The sequence below is a fragment of the Nelusetta ayraudi genome, unplaced genomic scaffold (assembly GCF_046127955.1).
Source record: "Nelusetta ayraudi isolate G7.1 ecotype Tasmania unplaced genomic scaffold, CSIRO-AGI_Nayr_v1 ptg000053l, whole genome shotgun sequence".
Lineage (NCBI taxonomy): Eukaryota > Metazoa > Chordata > Actinopteri > Tetraodontiformes > Monacanthidae > Nelusetta > Nelusetta ayraudi.
In genome coordinates, this window is record NW_027466103.1 from 3,235,001 (window position 1) to 3,253,612 (window position 18,612).

At 45.2% G+C, this 18,612-nt stretch overlaps 1 protein-coding gene across 1 annotated transcript in view; it reads right to left on the minus strand.

The window, feature by feature from the left end:
• The window catches only part of wnt7bb (wingless-type MMTV integration site family, member 7Bb), a 35,245-nt gene extending 32,831 nt beyond the window's left edge, over positions 1-2,414 (minus strand). Inside the window, exon 1 of the mRNA XM_076038014.1 lies at positions 1,751-2,414. Coding sequence (XP_075894129.1) covers positions 1,751-1,821 — 71 coding nt within the window. The 5' untranslated portion in view covers positions 1,822-2,414. The remainder of the gene's footprint in view (positions 1-1,750) is intronic.
• Positions 2,415-18,612: the final 16,198 nt, after the last annotated feature.

The following is an 18,612-nucleotide window of genomic DNA, read 5'->3' on the forward strand; positions in this document are numbered from 1 at the left end:
AAGGGGCAGATTGAGCAGAGTTTGGTCATGATCCCCCCCCCCCCTCCCTCTCTCTCACACACACACACACACACACACACACACACACACACACACACACACACACACACACGTACACACGTCTGATCTGACAACGCACATGAACCCCTGGAATGTTTTCATGCGGCCGAATGACGAGCGGAGATTTTGCTGTAATGATCGCGACGCGTCGCGTCCTCTCACTTCTCCTCGTGTTTCCAGCTCCTCGCGAGACACAAATCCGTCCATGCGGCGGCTCAAATTCGAGCTCCGATGACATTCTTATTATTTCCTGCGGTCGCCCTATAATGTTTCTATAGGCGTCTCTGTGTTCTGTGGCGGGATTCGAACGTGCGTTTTTGTGGCTCCGACTGTAACACTGTATTATAATAGCTCTGTTACCCAGCGTTAAGGAAAACATATCTATGCATATATTAATGAGAGGAAATTGTTGCTGTTCGACTTTTAATCCGAGCGGACGGTGGTCATGCACATTTGGTCTCTACGGCTCGGTGAGTTTTTGAGGGACTGTTATCGTTTGAGCATCGCTGCGCTCACTCAACACCTGCAGCCGCCGCGAATGAAGAGTGACAGACTGCTGTCATTCCCGGGTCAGTAAACACAGCTCTCCTACCGCACGCTTTTGGGGCTACTGTCACGTGATGGTGCGCACGGACCTGTAAAACTGTATGTTGTTTTGTGTGTGTGTGTGTGTGTGTGTGTGTGTGTGTGTGTGTGTGTGTGTGTGTGTGTGTGTGCGCGCGCGCGCGCGATACATAAATAAAAAAATAAAAAACATAGTGTGTGGTGTTATGTTGCAATCGATTTACTAGAAACTGTGATGCGTAACAGTTTCACTGTCCTGTTTGGTAATTGTATCAATTATCATACTTGTTTTATTATAGGGTGCAGAAAGCCAAACCTGCGCCACTAAATCACTGATAACTGTAATTCAAAAAAGGGTGATAAATCTTGAGTGAGTGTGCACATAAGCTGTTTTGCATTCAATGCATTCCTGTGATTAAAGCCAATATTTCTAAATTCTACTTTAGTTAAATCCATTAAAAAAAAATTAAAAAAAAATCTGTTGCATCGACAACGCCAACAAATCCAAGCAGTAGAGTACCAAGTACCTGTTCCTACTTTTCTGGCCCCATCATAGGATCGATCGTGCATCAGGCGGACGTGGTTCAGGTGCAGCAAGTCCAGATTGTGTTTATGCACGAAGGTGAGGCGTTGCAAAACAGGCGTCTGGCCAGTGGAATGTGGACACGCAACTCATGCCGCCGCTATTAATGAAGGAATGCAGTGTCGAGCTGGAGCTGCAGCAGAAGCAGCGGCTCAAATCCGGTTCGACGACGGAGCGGGAGTCTCACGAGGTGAACCGAACCGAACAGTACCCTGACAGCGACCTGCGACGTGTTGGCACGGGACGCGACTTGCACGCGCCCCAGCTGCACCCGTGTTTATTGAGCAGAACAGGACGGGTAGATAGATCATATCTGCGCAAATGCAGTTTTTTTTTTTTTTTTTTTTTCACGTTTTATGGGTCGCAGGTCAGGGGGCTTGGCGACGCTTCCTTGTAAATCTGTCAAGAGTGACGCATTGGATTTCACGCAGGTTTGCGCTTGTGAGGGAAAACAGCCCGCGCATGTAATAACAGGTACTTGAAAGAAAGAAAGAAAGAAAGAAAGAAAGAAAGAAGGAAAGAAAGGGGAGGGGGGGAACTCACCCAAGTTTGAGGTAGATGAAGCCAACACACATGAGAACGTAGAGGCTCCGCTGTCGGGGGGGTCTGTGCATGATCGTTGCCACTTTGTCCCGAGGCCATCAAAGTGTAACAAACGGTGTTCGCGCTTTTCTCTCTCTTCCTAACCCTTCCAAATGATCGCAAATCGCCTGTTTTCCGCGACGCGGAGCCCCTGCAGCCCTTCGGAAGCGTTCGAGCCCGGGGGATCCATGGCTCCGGGCGGCGCAGGTATGATGCTCTGGAGTGAAACCTGAGAGAGGGTCAGGGCTGCCAGGTGACTGGGGTGAGAGGGTTCCTTCAAGGCACTGTTCCCTCCGCCTTCATTAGCGATTCGCATCTGCTGCCCCCTTGCAGACAGGTAGGAAAGGACGGCAGAAAAAATAAGAATAAAAAAAAAGAAAGAAAGAAAAAACGCGCTGGCCCTCCAGCACCTACTGCCTTTGCGGCCCTGCTGCTCCCCAACCTCCCCCGATGTTTCTGCCCTTCAAAGACATCCTAAAACCACTATGCTCCTCAGCAGGTAGGCTGGTGCAGGTAACAAAGAGTCTTGCACACCTCCCTCCCTCCTGGGATATGAAGGGAATGGGACGGGCTTCCAAGGCTGAGCTCGACACGTGTGGCTGTTGCACTGAGAGCTAGAGTAGGAACCGAAGTGGCAAGCCCCCTCTCTCCCGCTTTTATAGGCCTGGTTCCCTGGCGAGGCTGGTGATGCTTGTTGCTTGCAACACTGGGCCATTGCCTCACTGAGTGTGGTCTTCACCACAATAGTAAAGCCCATAAACTTAACGGGGGTTGGCTCTCGAAGCAGTATGAATGTTTGAAGAAAAAGAAGAAGAAGAAGAAAAGGGAAATACCATTGCATGTCTAATAATGGTTAATAGTAATGAACTGGCGTCACAAGTTTTTGCCGGTCACTGGGTCTGATCATCAAGGAAAGGAAAACACAACATCAATATTCCCCCAAACAGCCCCTGCTTGACAGAGATGGATGGGATTTTTGAGCTGACGGGCAGAATGAAGAGTTAAACCCTTTGGGAGCTGCTTTTTGACAAGGAAGCCTCCCTCTAGTGGACATATAGGGTGCAGCAACGCCTGTCATTTGTGATATTCTTACTTTAAAGGCCCATCATGTCTAGCATTGGAATGCAGACAGTACACAGAGGAATCATTTTTACCCATAGAATTATATTTTGAAATGATGCCTTTGCATGTTTGTTTCAGTGTTTTACATTTGTTTTGCACATTTATATCAGAATGTCTAGTTGAACAAAGGTCTTTGCTATCCCAACTGGATTCCTTTGGTGTTTTGTGAAAGACCTCAGCCTTTTTATTGCTATATTATTAAATAAAAAAAAAAGAAAAATGTGATGCCTCTCTAAAGAGTTTGAGAACAGTTTTCTAAATCTAATATATATTTGTCCCATAAAAGAAGACTCCTGGAGGTCTTACTTGACCAATTAAATATTGTGGACACTGATGAAACCTCCCCACTGCTCTACTGACTGCAGTGTCTTTTCTCTTTGATTAGTTAAAAAAAAAAAAACCAACAACACACACACATTGAGAAAGGAAAAAAAAAAACAGTGGAATTTGATTTCTTCTCTCTCTCTCTCCAACATTTGTGGTTTTTTACTTCACAGTTGCAGTTTGAGAGAAACCTGAGGAATGGCCTCAGAAACAGCAAACACGTTGTAATAATGATGGCGTAAAAAATGGAATTACAGGCAAGAGCCCCGAGAGCTCCAGGCCACTCAAACCCACCAGAAAGACGGGGGGGGGAGGGCTTTGTTTGGAGACACCCTGCGCTGTGGCTCCACCAGCAAAACACGGCCATCAGCATTCCACATGGATCCTAGAAATCATCCAAATTAACGTGCCAGCCCAGAATGACATTAAAAGAGTTTGTGTGCGTGTGTGTGTGTTTGCTGTCTGCCGTCTTCAAACAGATGGTCTTGTTTGTCTTCAGCCAGCTCGCCGCCGGTGTGACCGTCCTGGTGAGTTTAATTAAAAATGTTCAGAGCCAAACATTTTTACTGCGCTAGGATTGAGAGCGAGGAGGGAGACGGCATTAACGCGAGCTTCATTTGTCGTTGGCCATCGTCTTGGCCAGAAAAATATACAAATATATATATATAAAAAAATCATTTAAATATAAAGAAAATATAATATATAATATCAATGCTAGCTCATTTGTCCTGGCTCGTACATTAAAAGAAGTCTGGTGACTGGCTGGTTATTTAGCTCCAGTGAATGAAGTGATGAATGCATCCATCTGGTGAATAGCTCACGAAAAACATTTTCTGAGATGAGGAGGAAGATGGATGATGACTGGGTGAAACATAAAAGCCGACTAATCCAGTTTAGACTCGTTAGAGATCAGCCACATTGCTTCTGTACGATGAAACGCACAACGCAGTGATCCGGCACATTTGTTTCTGCTGAGTATGGCCTTCAGTTCTGTGGTTTGTGGGGATACACCGATACTCTAGTTCTCGCATTAACACGTCCACTGTCGGTTGCAAATAATTTGTGCGTGTTCTTGTTCTTCTGCTTATCGCCTCATTATCTACAAGGCCACCTGATTGGTCTTGTACTTCACTGAAATCTTTTGGGACTGACTGAAAGATGTCTGAGACATCAGAGATTTAAAAAAAGGAGAAAAAGCCCTGAGCAAGCATGCTGCTGTGCAGGGCTACTCCTCCTCCCAGATGGTGAGAAAAAGGAAGTGAAGAAAAAAGAAAAAGAAGGGTCAGTCTCAAATGCTGGCAAGCGTGAGATGATATCTTGCGCCGTCTCTCTGAGTCGTATGCTTGTGACCAGGAAGGTTGAGGGTTCGGTTCCCTCTGCAGCACAGTGAGGAACCTGAGTGTTTGTGTAGGAGCTGCTTCAGCTGGAACAGTCAGAGGAGCCAGAGGCCAAAACCACCGAGGCTACCACCGCCGGGCCTCCGGGCCCCCAACAAGACTGGGGGAAAACAGCTTTGCCAGCTCTGACTGCAGGGGTCGGAGGTGATGGCGGCTCCCTCCAGTGGGTTTGACCCTAACCAGTCACAGCTGGTGACAGCAGAAAAAAAACAACCTGATTCGTTCTCACCACACCTGCTGATACATCAGGTCATCTGTGCCCAAGCGTGTGTGTGTATACAGCCAAGGCTCGGTAGATGTTTCCTGGGCTGAATATTGAATCATGCCTTCTCAGTACTCAGCACAAGAAGATGAGTGCCGATCTATATTTATTTATTGTGAGCAAATAAATCATATAGGAATGGAAACAATTTACAGCTGGAGTCTAATACACTGTGATTTAACAGTCTAAACTGGGTGTGTTTTGGTTCTAGTCTGACAGCATCTTCTTTTCATTTTGATTTCCTATGTTTGTTTTTGTTTTGTTTTTTACTGTAGTTTAGTGTAGTTTCACATAGCTGGGATGATATACATGAAGTAGTGAGTGTGCTGTGTCTGCTGTCAGTTCACCTTAGGTGCGATACATCTTCTAAATTCTTCTTCTTCTTCTTCTTCTTCTTCTTCTTCTTCTTATTATTATTATTATTATTATTATTATTATTATTATTATTACATCAGAACGTGTATAGAAAGAATAATGTAACTTTTCAGGTTTTCAGGTTTATTTTTCTAAATGTCAAAAGCAACAAAAGAACAACTGTAAGCTGAGAGCACGCGGGGATTTAAACCAGAAATCCCAACATCATGCGTGTGAATCAGCATTTTAAGAAAGAAAAAAGGGAAAGCTTGTGTACGATCAGCATTCCCATTTCACTGCCGATAAGTTTCCTGCTCCGACACGGTCGCTTCCAACTTACGCTGCAACTAAAATCAAAGTGACTGAAGGCATTTTTGCACCCAGCCAAAACGAGAGTGGTCTAAGTGGTGTTTTTCAGGAATTAACATCAGACGCAGGAGGTGGTTAGGAAAGATTTTCTAGCTTTAGGGATCTGAGACTGGAGTCCCAGCGATGCTGCCTCGGTTCAGCCAGCAGAGACGGCAGCAGGGTGAATTAAATCCTGAAACGCAGAAACAATGACATGAAATGAAATGAAAATAAATGAAAATTTTTTGAGAGAGAGAGAGAGAGAGAGAGAGAGAGAGAGAGAGAGAGAGAAAACTGAGTGCAACAGCAAAAGAGGCTGATGACAAACACACACACACACACACACACACACACACACACACACACACACGCACACACACATACACACATACATAAAAGCACAGCGAGTCTCCCCGGTGGGAGAGAGGAACCCAGTGCATTTACATTGACAATAAAATGTGACAGACACATGGCTACTGTCTGTTCCCCGTGGATCCTTAGCCTCTAATAGGAGGAGGTGGAAGAGGATGAGGAGGTGGAGCAGGAGGAGGAGTGGGTGGTGAGGGAGGAGGTTGAGGAGAAGGTGGAGAGTTAAGAGGAGGTGGAGGATAAGGTGAGGGGTTAGGAGGAGGTGGAGGATGAGATGGAAGGAGGTGGAGGATGTCAAGGTGGTGGAAAAGGAGAAGCTGGAGGGGGATGAGGTGAAGGAGGAGAAGGAGGATGAGGAGGAGGTGGAGGTTTAGGAAGAGATGGAGGAGGAGGTTTAGAGGGAGGCCTGAGAGGGTCTCAGTCCAGTTGGTTCCTCGATGAGATTTCAACTCCAAATATTAATATCATAACAAGTTGCTGGAGTCCAGAAGCAACAATCTCTACTGGATAATGGCTGTTTTGTTTTTCACAAAAAGAGCCATAAAAAATGGGAGGGGGCAGGGCATTAATAATGCGAAGTTGACATAAAACTGTTTTTTTTTTTTTTTATGCCAATCAGAGCAGCGCGGCCTCGACTTCCTTCAATCACTGGACCCGTTAGAGCTGGCGTGGGCAAACTACGGCCCAGGGCCAATATGCACCCCGTTGGGCTTTTTAGTCCAGCCCCAACTTGAAGAAATGAATTTAATAGTCGGTAAGTCATATAGTAGCTCTGCTTCTTCCATTTTTTCAGTGTTTTAAGAGAGATTTTAACAAAGAGCTGAATGCTGTGGGGCTTCAAAGAGACATATTTTGTAGGAACTTTGCTTTGGTTTCTTTTTCAATGGACATGAAAGCATATGTTTTCTACATATCCCATGATATTTTTTTTTCTCCAATGAGGTGGGTTACCAAAACACTTCATGTATCTGCCACCTCTGTCACAGCTGGCCTGGGAGGGATCATCACCATGATCGGCTACACCTGCTTCCACTAGTCCACCTGCCACTGGTCCACCTGATTGCCTTCTGCTCATCTACACCTGGGCTGTGTCTCAATTCAGGGTCTGCAGACTTCGAATGGAGTGTCCTCCGTCTGAAGGAAGTGTTCTTCGAGGACCCAGCCTAGAAGGACGGACCAAACCCCGCCTCCCTGGTAACCACCCGGGACAGTCTAGCCTTCGTCGTATTTCCTCGTTGCGTCACCGCCGCTCCCTCCGGCTGGCCAACCCCGGAAGTGACGTTTTTATAGCATCAAGCCAAACATTAGTAAGCCATCTAACGATGCCGTTGGATGATCAAATAAGTAAAATCCTAAGTTAAAAACTGGATACTTTATGTGAAACTTCAATACTTAAATTTATATGTTGTGTCTTTACCGGCACATGCAGCTAATTTCAGCTGACGTCCCAGGATCAAACGATGCTTTGCAGCAGCACGCAAAGCATCATGGGATACACAAGTACGTGAAGGATAGTAGCGGTGCAGCCTTGGAAATCTGCTAAAACGAGGGCGCATTCCGAGTACGCATTTGGAGCATCCTAAGGACTTTTGGGAATTGGGACAAGCCTAACGCGCAGTGCTATGACGCAACTTCCTTTCAAAATGCGTACTTCAAGGATGCAGACCCGGAATCGAGACACAGCACTGGACTTAACCCTGGTCTGATTACCTGGTCACTGCCAGTTTGGCCTACTCAACTGAACTGTTTTCCAGCTCTTAGTTTTTGGACTGACACCCTCAGTTCAACCTTGCTCAGTTAAACCTTGCACCACCCCACCCTCTCCCCTGCCCTTACTGTGAACAAAGTCGGACTGAAACTCTAATGTAAGACCGGAACTTTGGTCTTGACTGGCGAGAGACGCCACGCTTGTGCTCGTCCTCCGCCACAGGCTGGAAGGAGCCCCTGAAAAGGGCTTTGATTGCACATTTAAAAAGGCTCTTTTTTTTTTTTAAATAATTATTATTGTTATATTTGCCTTGTTTTTAAAAGGCAACTCAGGCAACAAACACACTTACGAGGGCCACGCCCTCGCGTCAAAATGTACACACGGATGCCAGCTTGTGCACGTGCACGGTCACGGTGCTCGTACACCCCCACTGGGCTGCACCCGGAGGGAAACAGCTGGCTGCTGCTTGCAGTGCGAGAGGACCCTTCGCTCTCTCTCTCTATACCTCCTCCCCCTCCTCCTCTTCCTCTCCCTGCCCCTCCTCCTCCTCGTGCTTAGCACAATGACCCGTGTACTGTCTGTGTTTGCACTGCGCCCAGCTCAAACAGCACTAACTTCTGTCAACCCCCATCCCCACCCCGCTCAGGCAGTGCCTTTGTCAGAATGTACACTGGCCTCCAGAGGTTTTAGCACTGCAGCAGCAACAGGGGAAAACATCAACCAGGATTCAGAAAATGCACCTGATACATACAAACACACTATCACACTGTTTAGTTTTTTTATGGTAGGAAATGGAGACTGTCGATGGGGTCCAATCAGGATTAGGGTCAGGTGCTGCTGCGTGTCTACAGCTGAGGGAAGATGGAGGTACTTCGAACAATAAATTGATTTTCCAAAGTGAAAAAAAAAAAAGAAAAAAAAAAGTGTGCCACCACCCTCTCTCTCAGTGTCTTAGTTAGTGTAATGCACAGTCCGCTCCTTCACATCACATGCAATAAGGGCCACCTCACAAATACTTCTATTTTCGTCAAAATTTTGATTATTTTGCTGATCAACTCCACATAAATCCAAGCGGCCTGATTGTGCCTCTTGAATGTTTTTGGTTGTGTTTTGTTTTTTTTCTAGTATATGACTCTGTCTCTGTGTTTGCCATTTGCTTCCCTCCATCGCTGCTGTTTATCCTCAGCCTGGTGTTGGAGACGCTGAGGGTTTCTATACCATTGGCCCCTTGATATGTTTGGAAGTGTCAGAGAGTCTTTCTATACCATTCTGACATCAAACACTGGGGGTGTAATATGTCTAGGCTGTGTGTGGCGCTGGTTCCTGCTAGCTGCTGGCTTGGCAGCAGCACAAGGAGGCCTAATAACACAGGCCTGGTTGACTGCAGTAGGAGGAGGGGGAGGAGGAGGAGGAAGAGGATGGAGGAGGAAGAGGTGGAGGAGAAGAAGGAGGAGGCGGAGGAGAAGAAGGCGGAGGGGGAGGAGGAGCAGGGAGAGGAGGAGGAGGTGGTGGAAGACTGCAGTACGAAGAAACAGAGCAGAAATACATTCTTACAATGCGGCCTGTTTTGTGAGGTCGGGGTGATGTTAGCGTGGACTGTTGTTGATGTCAGGGACCAATTAGCTCGAGCGAATGTTTCTTTTACATTGTTTGCTTTTCCCCTCGCAGCTTGAAAGCTTGGGAAATAGATGTGAGAATTCTATAACTTATTGGATTGTTGAAAGAAAAAAATGCAAAGGTTTCACAAGAAGAAGAAGAAGAAGAAGTGGAAGACAGTTGTTTTTCAGCCGCAAATGTCATAGGTCAACTTATGGTCACCCTGGACAAACTTGAGCCCAAGGGGGAAAAAAAAAAAAAAGAAAAAAAAAAAAATTATATATATATATATGTATATGTATATATATATATATATATATATATATATATATATATATATATATATATATATACATATATATATATATATATATATATAAATGAATTGTAAATTAATAAATTAATCGTAATTTACTAAAAATGGCTCATTTGAAGTCTGCCAAAGGCATTCAAAGTATGTGTGTGCAACATAAATAATGACCAGAAGTAAGTCCTTGAGGACGGGTTTCTATTTATTATTCAAAATAAACATGCATAGTAGGCAAGTTTGCTGGGGCGACATGTAACCATCAGACAATTTGACACACAGGTCTGTCTTATGTGGACAAAGTTCTTCTATGAACTAGCTGGAATGACCAACAGAGGGTGCAACAACACCATGCAACGACATCCATGTCAGCAGGCGTCTGATGTACACGTGTTCCGACCAGCGCATTGTTTACGCCCCCCCAGCGTAACTCAGACAGACTGGGCCAGGCATAAAAAAAGAAAAAAAATAAAGCATCCACGCTAAAATATTTATTGATTGCTCACTATTGTGGCAGCCATGGGGAGCTGGATGCTCCCCTCTAGCCGCAAAGGATTATGGGGGAATTATTTTGGGGAGTTCTGATCATTTTTGTTGTTGAACTGCAAGTGTGTGATTGTCTTTGAGTGTGTTAGTGCGTGTTTAATGTTCCCTTGGTGTTGCACATCATGTTTTGTTTGTGTCGGTCCGAACCGTGAGTCAATCAGTGCGTTTACATGCAGAGCTTAATGGGAGTAAGCAATAATTCGGTTTTCTCATCCAATCGGAGTTCTCACCTTGTCCCCTATACATGCAGCTAAGAAATTCGAATTATAGGGGGTGGAGAGAGTCTTTTCAGCTGGTCAGCTGTTTTCGGTTGACATATTACATCATTACGATATGTACGATAGTTCATAATGTACGTGTTACTAACTTTGCAGATAAGGTGTACCCTATTTCTCGTGCTCATGGTGATTTTAAAAGGCAGACAAGAACGTTGTATGCTGTTGGAGGGCAACAACAACAGAATGTCTTCGATGCTACACTTTGTGCCATCGCTACGGACCCGAAACTCTCGTTCTTGTTGGATGCGGGTTCGGAGCACAGACTGGTGGGAGAGGGTCGTATTGAAGGAGTTTTCGGACATGGAATGGAAAGACAATTTCCGAATGACACGCAGATCATTCGACAAACTTTTTTAGCGTTTTAAGCCCCTCGGAGTTGACTGTTAGAATGCCAATTCCCCTCCAGATGAGAACCGCTATTGTTTTATACAAACTGGCTAGCTTTGCAGAATACCGCGTCATTGCAAACCAGTTTTGAGTGCACAAATCCACAGTTAAAAAGTTTCTGTACAGGTTTTGCAAAGGAATGTTGTCTTCAGTTATACACACGTCCATTAAAGGGCCAACCGTGGAGGAAGCTTGTGCCACTGCATGCCAGTTCCAGCAAAAAAAACAGTGAATTTACCAAAATAAAAACAAATCAGAAAAAAACATCTGTCTGCTGTGCTTTTATTTTAAGTCAAAATTACTTTAACTTACAAAAAATGTGAACAAAAAGGTAGAAATATAAATACGAACGAATACGTGTTTGTTCAGGGGTGCGCACATAGCTTGTCTCATCCTCTCTCCAAAAGTGAACATTCTTATTTGCGTTTGCCATGTTGTTTCTCCGATCTTTCGCGCCGTCTGTTTTGTTTGACCAGGGGTGTCCAAACTACGGCCCCCAGGCCAACTGCGGCCCGCAGTCCATTTTTAATATGGCCCGCACTTCAACTTTTGCCTGAGTGTATTGCACTTCTTAGTTTTAACACCAGGGGGAGCTGCTCCCACTGAGTGCAATGCCGTTCCCACTTTAGGTGAGTAAAAAATATATTCCACAGTTCCCGTGTGTTAATAAGCATGCATGCAGATTTGCTCCTTGATCGAGTGACATTTGTCCGGATTTTTGACACTAGTGGCGTCTGATCAGCACCGCAGCTGGATGGCCCGATTTACACACCCAGTGCAGCTGATACTCATCAGAATAATTTATTAAAATTATATGCACTACTGTTATTAAGTCGCATTCAGTCTGTTAATGTTGACAATGTTTCAAATGAACGTTAATAGCTGTGTTGCTAAGCCTAATAACTTAAATAACAAACTTGAAATTTACCCGTCCCATTTTCCCCTTTATTGTTTTTTCTCTGTACTGTAAATCTTCTGTCTAAGAAGAAATCTGAGGCTGCTGTTCTGAGAATGAGCTACCAAAGCTTTTTCTGAATAAATCAATAAAGATCCATTTATGGAAAGCTGTGATGGAGGCAGTTTTGTCTTTAATTATATTCAACAATATAACATATTTGACCACTTTTAATTGATTTTTCTAACTTTAATACACTAAAGTTAAGGCTATATACCTAATTTCTAGTAAGTGGCCCAGCCCCTCCTATATTTTTATGTATGTGGCCCTCAGTGAAAAAGGTTTGGACAACCCTGTGTTAGAAGATGCAGTTCTGCGGTCATGAGTCGCGAGAGGGAGGCGTGACGCGTGCGCACACGCATTGTCCAGCTAATAGTCCGACTAAGGCGTATACATGGCAGAAAAATTCGAATTCCAATCGCATTATCTGGGTGTCTCAGTCGGAGTTCTCCGATTCCAATCGGAGTTCTCAAATTCCGATCATAATCGGACTAAGGTGTTTACATGCACGAGTTCTCCGATCATAATCGGACTAAGGCAATAGTTCGAATTTCTCTAGTGCCATGTAAACACACTGAGTGTGGACTCTGTTTGAGTTAGCCCCCGGCTGATGTTGGGGTATGTTCCAACAAGTTCAAGCTACAAAATAAAAGGTCAAATAAAAATGTGACGCACCGCATCTGCGTAACGAGTGGTTCCTCCGTCGAATCGCCACACTATGTAGACCCAGCTCCTAGACCAAACTTTGAGAATAGATTAAGGGCGAGAATTTTTTTATCGAACGATAAGAGTCTCGCGGTAACGCAGCATGTTAACGTCGTTAACGGCCCAGCATTTATATGTGTATAAATGTGTGTGTGTGTGTGTGTGTGTGTGTGTGAGAGAGAGAATCGTTCTTAGCGCCCAGCAAGGGTCCTTCCGTTTGATCCATAGCCATTGGCTGCCTCTTTCAATTGCTTCAGAAACTGCTCTGACAGTCTGCCGCAGAGCCTGTCCATGGATTCCAAGTTATTTCAGTAACTTGATGGTAGAAGAAGCCACAAATCCCCTGCATCCAACTTCAACTGGGAAAATTTTTACATTCCACCCATTTTGAGTTGCGTCTGCTGCCAGCTCTGTGTATCGCAACTTCTTGCGTTCATAGGCCTCCTCAATAGAGTTCTCCCACGGGACTGTGAGTTGGAGAGTCAGAGTACCATATCTGGCCTAAGGTTGGTCGAGGCAATTTCAGGTGGAAAACTGAGTTGCTGGCCAATATCCACAAGCATCTTCCAGTCCAGTCCAGACATCTAGCCCATGGCTAGATGTCCAGTTTCTGGCTTTGTAGGAGTCTTTCTGGGCTTTTCCTGTCCTTCCCGGATGAACGTTGTTTTCAACGGATTGCTTGGCCCTGGGGGTAAGGAGTTGGTTGCCGTCCTCTTGATCTCAACTGCAGCAGCCAAGCTCTTGAGGACTTCATTGTGCCTCCAGGTGTATCGGCCCTGTGTGAGGCTGGTCTTGCAACCAGTCAGGATATGCCTGAGAGTTGCTGGAGCTGGACAGAGGGGGCAGGTTGGATCCTCCCTATACCACTGATGCAGATTTTTTGCCGATGGAAGTACATCATACACAGATCTTATTATGAAGCTGATGTTGCTTTCTTCCATTTACCTTTGCTCACTCCAGTTGATCTTTCTCCTCTCAAGGCCTTTCCATTGCATCCGTTGCCCCTGTTTAGCAAGAGAGACAGCCTTCGTGCTTCTCGCAGTCTCCTGCTGCCTGCGCACTTCATCGACCACCAGCTTCCTCCACTCAGATGGTGTTGCCTTGCGCCAAGATGGTTTGCTCCCTGCCAGACCAGACCAAAGCCTCCTCTTCCAAGTTGGGTATGTCCCATAATGTCTTGGTGTCTCAGGGCAGATTTAGCTTGCTCCACAGCTTCAGATGGTGTCCATTTCCGTCCAGTTAGTACTGGAGGTGCAGCATTGCTGACGGTCTGGTCTTTTGAGTCCTGTAGTGTTATCTGCATTCTTACTGAGACTTGTGATGGGCAACTCCAAGACCCCTTTGCCGTGGAGTCCAGTGCTGCTTAGACATCGTGGGACGCCAAGCCATTTCTTCACGTATGATGTAATGGTTCGCTCTATTTTCTCCACAGTGGTAAGTGGGACCTCATACATGGTAAGTGACCACATTACCCTTGGGAGAAGTCCAAACTGAAGGCACCAAAGCTTGAGCTTCCCACACAACAGAGTCTTATTAATCCTCTCCAATCCGTTGGCGATGTCCTGCCGTAACTCCTGCACTTGATCTTCATCCTTGAGGCTCGCATCATACCATCAACCGAGGCTTTTGACCAGAAGTTCAGAGACTGTTGGTATCGGGTCATCTCCAATGCAAAACCTCACATCTTTAAGCTGTCCCTTGACTATGGAGATGCTTCGAGATTTGCTTGGCTTGATTTTCATCCGGGCCCACTTGATGTTCTCCTACAGTTTTGAGAGTAGACGCCTGGTGCATGCTGCAGTTGTGGTGAGTGTGGTCATGTCGTCCATGTATGCTCGGATAGGTGGGAGTCGGAGCCCGTTCTTTGTTCGCTCGCCACCCATCACCCACCTTGAGGGACTAATTATGACTTCCATGGCCATAGTGAAGGCTAGAGGTGAGATTGTACAGCCTGACATTATGCCTACATCCAGACGCTGCCATATGTTAGTGAAGTCAGGTGTTGTGAAACACAATTGAAGGTCTATATGTATATATATATATACATATATGTGTGTGTGTGTGTGTACCATTGAAATGTGTTACAACACAGCAAGAAATACATTTGTTTTAAACGTAGCAGCTTTTTCAAGTCACATCATTTTCCTGAAAGTGTCACATTGTATAAATAGAAAAAAAAAATATTTTAATTTGATGCAAAGTTCTTTTTTTTGATTTTTTTCTTTACTTTATTTCTTGAACTACTGTGTGTCTCTGGGCTTGCAGAGATCTGTCCAGAAATGAGAAGGCCATCGTGTACTTTTCTGTTAATCTGCCCTCTGTGATGTCAAAAAGAGGCAGGGGTGGACTGGCACCAATGAACAGCCCTGGCATTTTCCTATAAGGAGCGGCCCATTTCAGACGGTGGAGTGGGGGACACACACATATTTATAGTGTCCCCTGCTGTGAGGGGCGGTCCTGTAGCAGTATAGAAGCAGGCCAGCAGGTGGCAGTAGCCCTACATTCACCGTTGTCACCGATACCGCTTACGCGACCGATTCACAACCTGGCCGGCCCAATTCACAACTCGGTCGGCCCAAATGTGCGTTGGTCCAACAGGAATTGTCCGGTACGCCTGATGGCCAATCCACACCTGCAAAGAGGACAAATGTCTCTTGTAAAGTAGTAGGAGTAACATCTGCTGTTTTATCAGAACAGACTGAACAAAGCGGAGACAATAATCTGGAGATCTCGCTGCCACACATCAGCTTGATCTGCTTTTTTTTTTTTTTTTTTTTCCACTTTGTCCGGTCTGGCCATAATGACAAGCAGAAGTGTCTCTGAATGTCTATGATGGCTGACAGATTTTATTCTCAGAGGTAGATCTTGAGAGTGTGAGCCACAAGGGTCGTTTCAGAAGCTACCTCTTGATCTGCTTTGACTGCAATGTAGGCCTTTGTTTTCTTAAACTCTGTGCTATGATGGTGCTCACCAGGAATTGGATGCATGAAATAAATCCAGCTGATGTAAGATTCCACCTGGCATGGCAAGTTCACTGAATTTGCTGAATTTAGACCAGTGGTTCTCAACCGGTGGACCCACATCATCATTTTCCTCATCATGAAGTCGCCAACCAAATTCATTCAACAAAAATAAAAATGCTCACCCACTTTCTATCATGTTGAGTAAATAAATCTCTCTAGGGCTGTGTCTCAATTCAGGGTCTGCATCCTTCGAAGGAAGCGTCTTCCGTCAGAAGGCGGGTCCTCCGATTGTCAGGTTTGGTGGACTCAAATGCATGACAACCACTGATGCAGTTTAAGAGGTTTATTGAAACGGGGAGGTCGGGCAGTCCAGGGTCGAGAACCAATGCAAGCGGTGGGGGAGGCAGGCGAGATCGGCGTCAAGGACGGGCGGAGGTCGATAACAGCGAAAGGATCCAGACGGGGCAGACGATAGACGTAGTCAGAGATGAGCAGGGTCGGTACCGGGTAATCGGGCCGAGGACGAGGCGGGGGCAGGGTCAGAGACGGGCAACAAAGGAGGAACAAAGGAGTACAACAAGGAGACAGGCGCTGGATTACTGGTGCAATGCAAAACAGATCTGCGGCCGGCTCCTGACGGCCTAGGTTGGTCAGGATGAGCATCGTGGAAGTCTCTGATGAGGGAGGGGTCGTGGATGGCACTTCATGGTTCCCAGGATCGCTCCTCTGGACCGTAACCCTCCCAGTCCACCAGGTATTGGTACCCCCTCCCTCTTCTGCGAACGGCCAGGACTTTCCTGACCGTGTAAACCCTATGGCCATCGTCCAGGAAGCGAGGAGGCGGTGGTGGTTTAGGTGCGGGCACCAGGGAACTCTCCTTGGCAGGTTTCAGGTGGGATACGTGGAAAGTCGGGTGAGCTTGCACACTCCGGGGTAGACTGAGGTGAGCGGACACAGGATTAAGAACTCTGGAGATTGGGAATGGACCAATGAAACGGGGTGCTAACTTGCGAGAGGGAGCTTGGAGTCTGAGACTTCTGGTGGAGAGCCATACATCTTACCAGTTAATTGGTATTTTCTACTCCTGCATCCTCTTTGAGAACATCCATGTATGTCTGGATGGGACAATGGCACGATTCCGATACCCGTGTACTGGTTCCCATAGCACCAATTTCCGGCCTGGCAGTTCATAATGTCTCTGAAAGTGTCCAGCAAGTCACTAGAATGCCATACACTCTCCATGCTATTCAGGGCCTTCCAAGCAAGCGCTTTCCTAACCTTAAGGTCTTGCTCGGTTGGGTTGACCCATGAGACCATGTATTTGAAGTCCCTAACTTTCTTCAGCACAGTATCGCCCAATGTTGTCACAGGTGGATACTCTGGAATGATGTTAAGTGATGAACTCGGTTTTCTTGGCAATTAGCCCAAATCCAAACTTGGCACACTCCAACTCCACTCTATTCAAGAGTTCCTGAGCTTGTTCCACGTTGTCAGAGAGCAGGCTGATGTCATCTGCATTGTCCAGGTCTGTCAGTGATACTGCGGGGCGTATTTCCTTGGCGTCAGCGTGAAGCCAAGATCCTGCTCACGTCCACTGATGGCATTCCTGAGCACATAATCCAGGAATATGATAAAGAGGAAGGGGGCTAGGGTCCTTGCATTACCCCAGCCAGGATGCAAAACTCCTCACTGTTAGCATCTGGGGTCACCACCTTGGCCCTTGTACCTGCGTATATGCACTAATGGTTGAAAACCTTGCTGATCCCTTCCTCATTTTAACTGTTTTTTGTACACAGATTGACTTGTGTGTTTTTGTAGCTACTTCTTCACGACTGTTTTTGATAACTCTTGGGATTAATAAAGTAAATCTATCTATCTATCTTGTAAACGTGGGCATAAAAATGGATAAAATGTATTTCCATGTTAATAGGTTGTTGGTGGTGTATTTTTTTTTCAATGTCAAAGGGAGCGTATAAGAGTATAATAAACACAATAAATATCTTGTTAAATTGAAATTAATTTGCGATTAATCACAAGTTAACTCAGGTCACTATGCGATTAATCGCGATTCAAAATTTTACTCGACTGACAGCCCTAATTGATATCAATCCATATCGATATATTGTTGTGGAAAAATATGTTCAATTAAAAGATAAAAAAAATAAAAATACAATTTAAACATTCAACTTATTTCTCAGCTTATAGAGGTTTTCATGGCGTGTCATCAAGGCCTCATCGGTCCGGAAGTCGCCATTTTGGAGGTACTCCGTACCACAACAAAGCACAAGTCCAGGGGAAGATCCTGAACGTCATCAAGAAAAATGGTTAATTATTGCCGTTTCTTCGGTTGTACCAATAGGTCAGACCGAGAAAAACATTTGGAATACTATAGACTTCCAAAAGTTATAAAAAGCCAGGGAGAGGAATGCTATCAGAGGAACAGAGGCGCTTGTGGTTAGCAAAGCTTAACCAAGATCTACGAGGAAGAAATCTGGACAACATCCGGATTTGTTCGGCCCATTTCTTGTCGGGTAAGTGAAACAGAGTGCAACAGTTCAAAACAAATTTTCTCACGTAATGAAAATTATATCTTGATTGTAAATACTGTCAAGCACTTTGTACATTAGCTATTCTAATTGTGGGATATAAATGAAGCTGATGTTGATATATTATAATTCATATAAAGCTCATTCATGACTTCATGTTATTTTGATCATTCTTAAAAGTTTAGCTAAAATGTGTTGTATTTCTCATATTATTTCAGGTAAAAAACAAAACAAACGGTGGACCTTTACCGAAAGGATGACCCAGACTGAGTGCCATCTGTTGGACTGACAGGCCAGCAAGGAGGTTCTTCTCAGTCAACCAGAGAAACAAGGAACTCACGCTACAAGCGTTGTATGAATCATACCCAGCAGAGACAGAAGGCTGAAGTTGCTGCTGCTGATGTTGATGATGATGAGACTAATGATGACCCCTCAAAACAAGTTATGATGTCAGCAATATTTTTTTCTGCACAGAGACCCAAACTGAATTGACTGGTGAGGTCATTGAGGCTATGACCGCTGAACTTCAAAGTCTCAGAACTGAAAAACATTAAGTTGAGCTCTGATGTTGCACATTTGTCCACTTCATATGACCAAAGTGCCTTTGTTGATAAGGATGAAAAGGTTTTATTTTTCACTGGCCTACCTACATACCA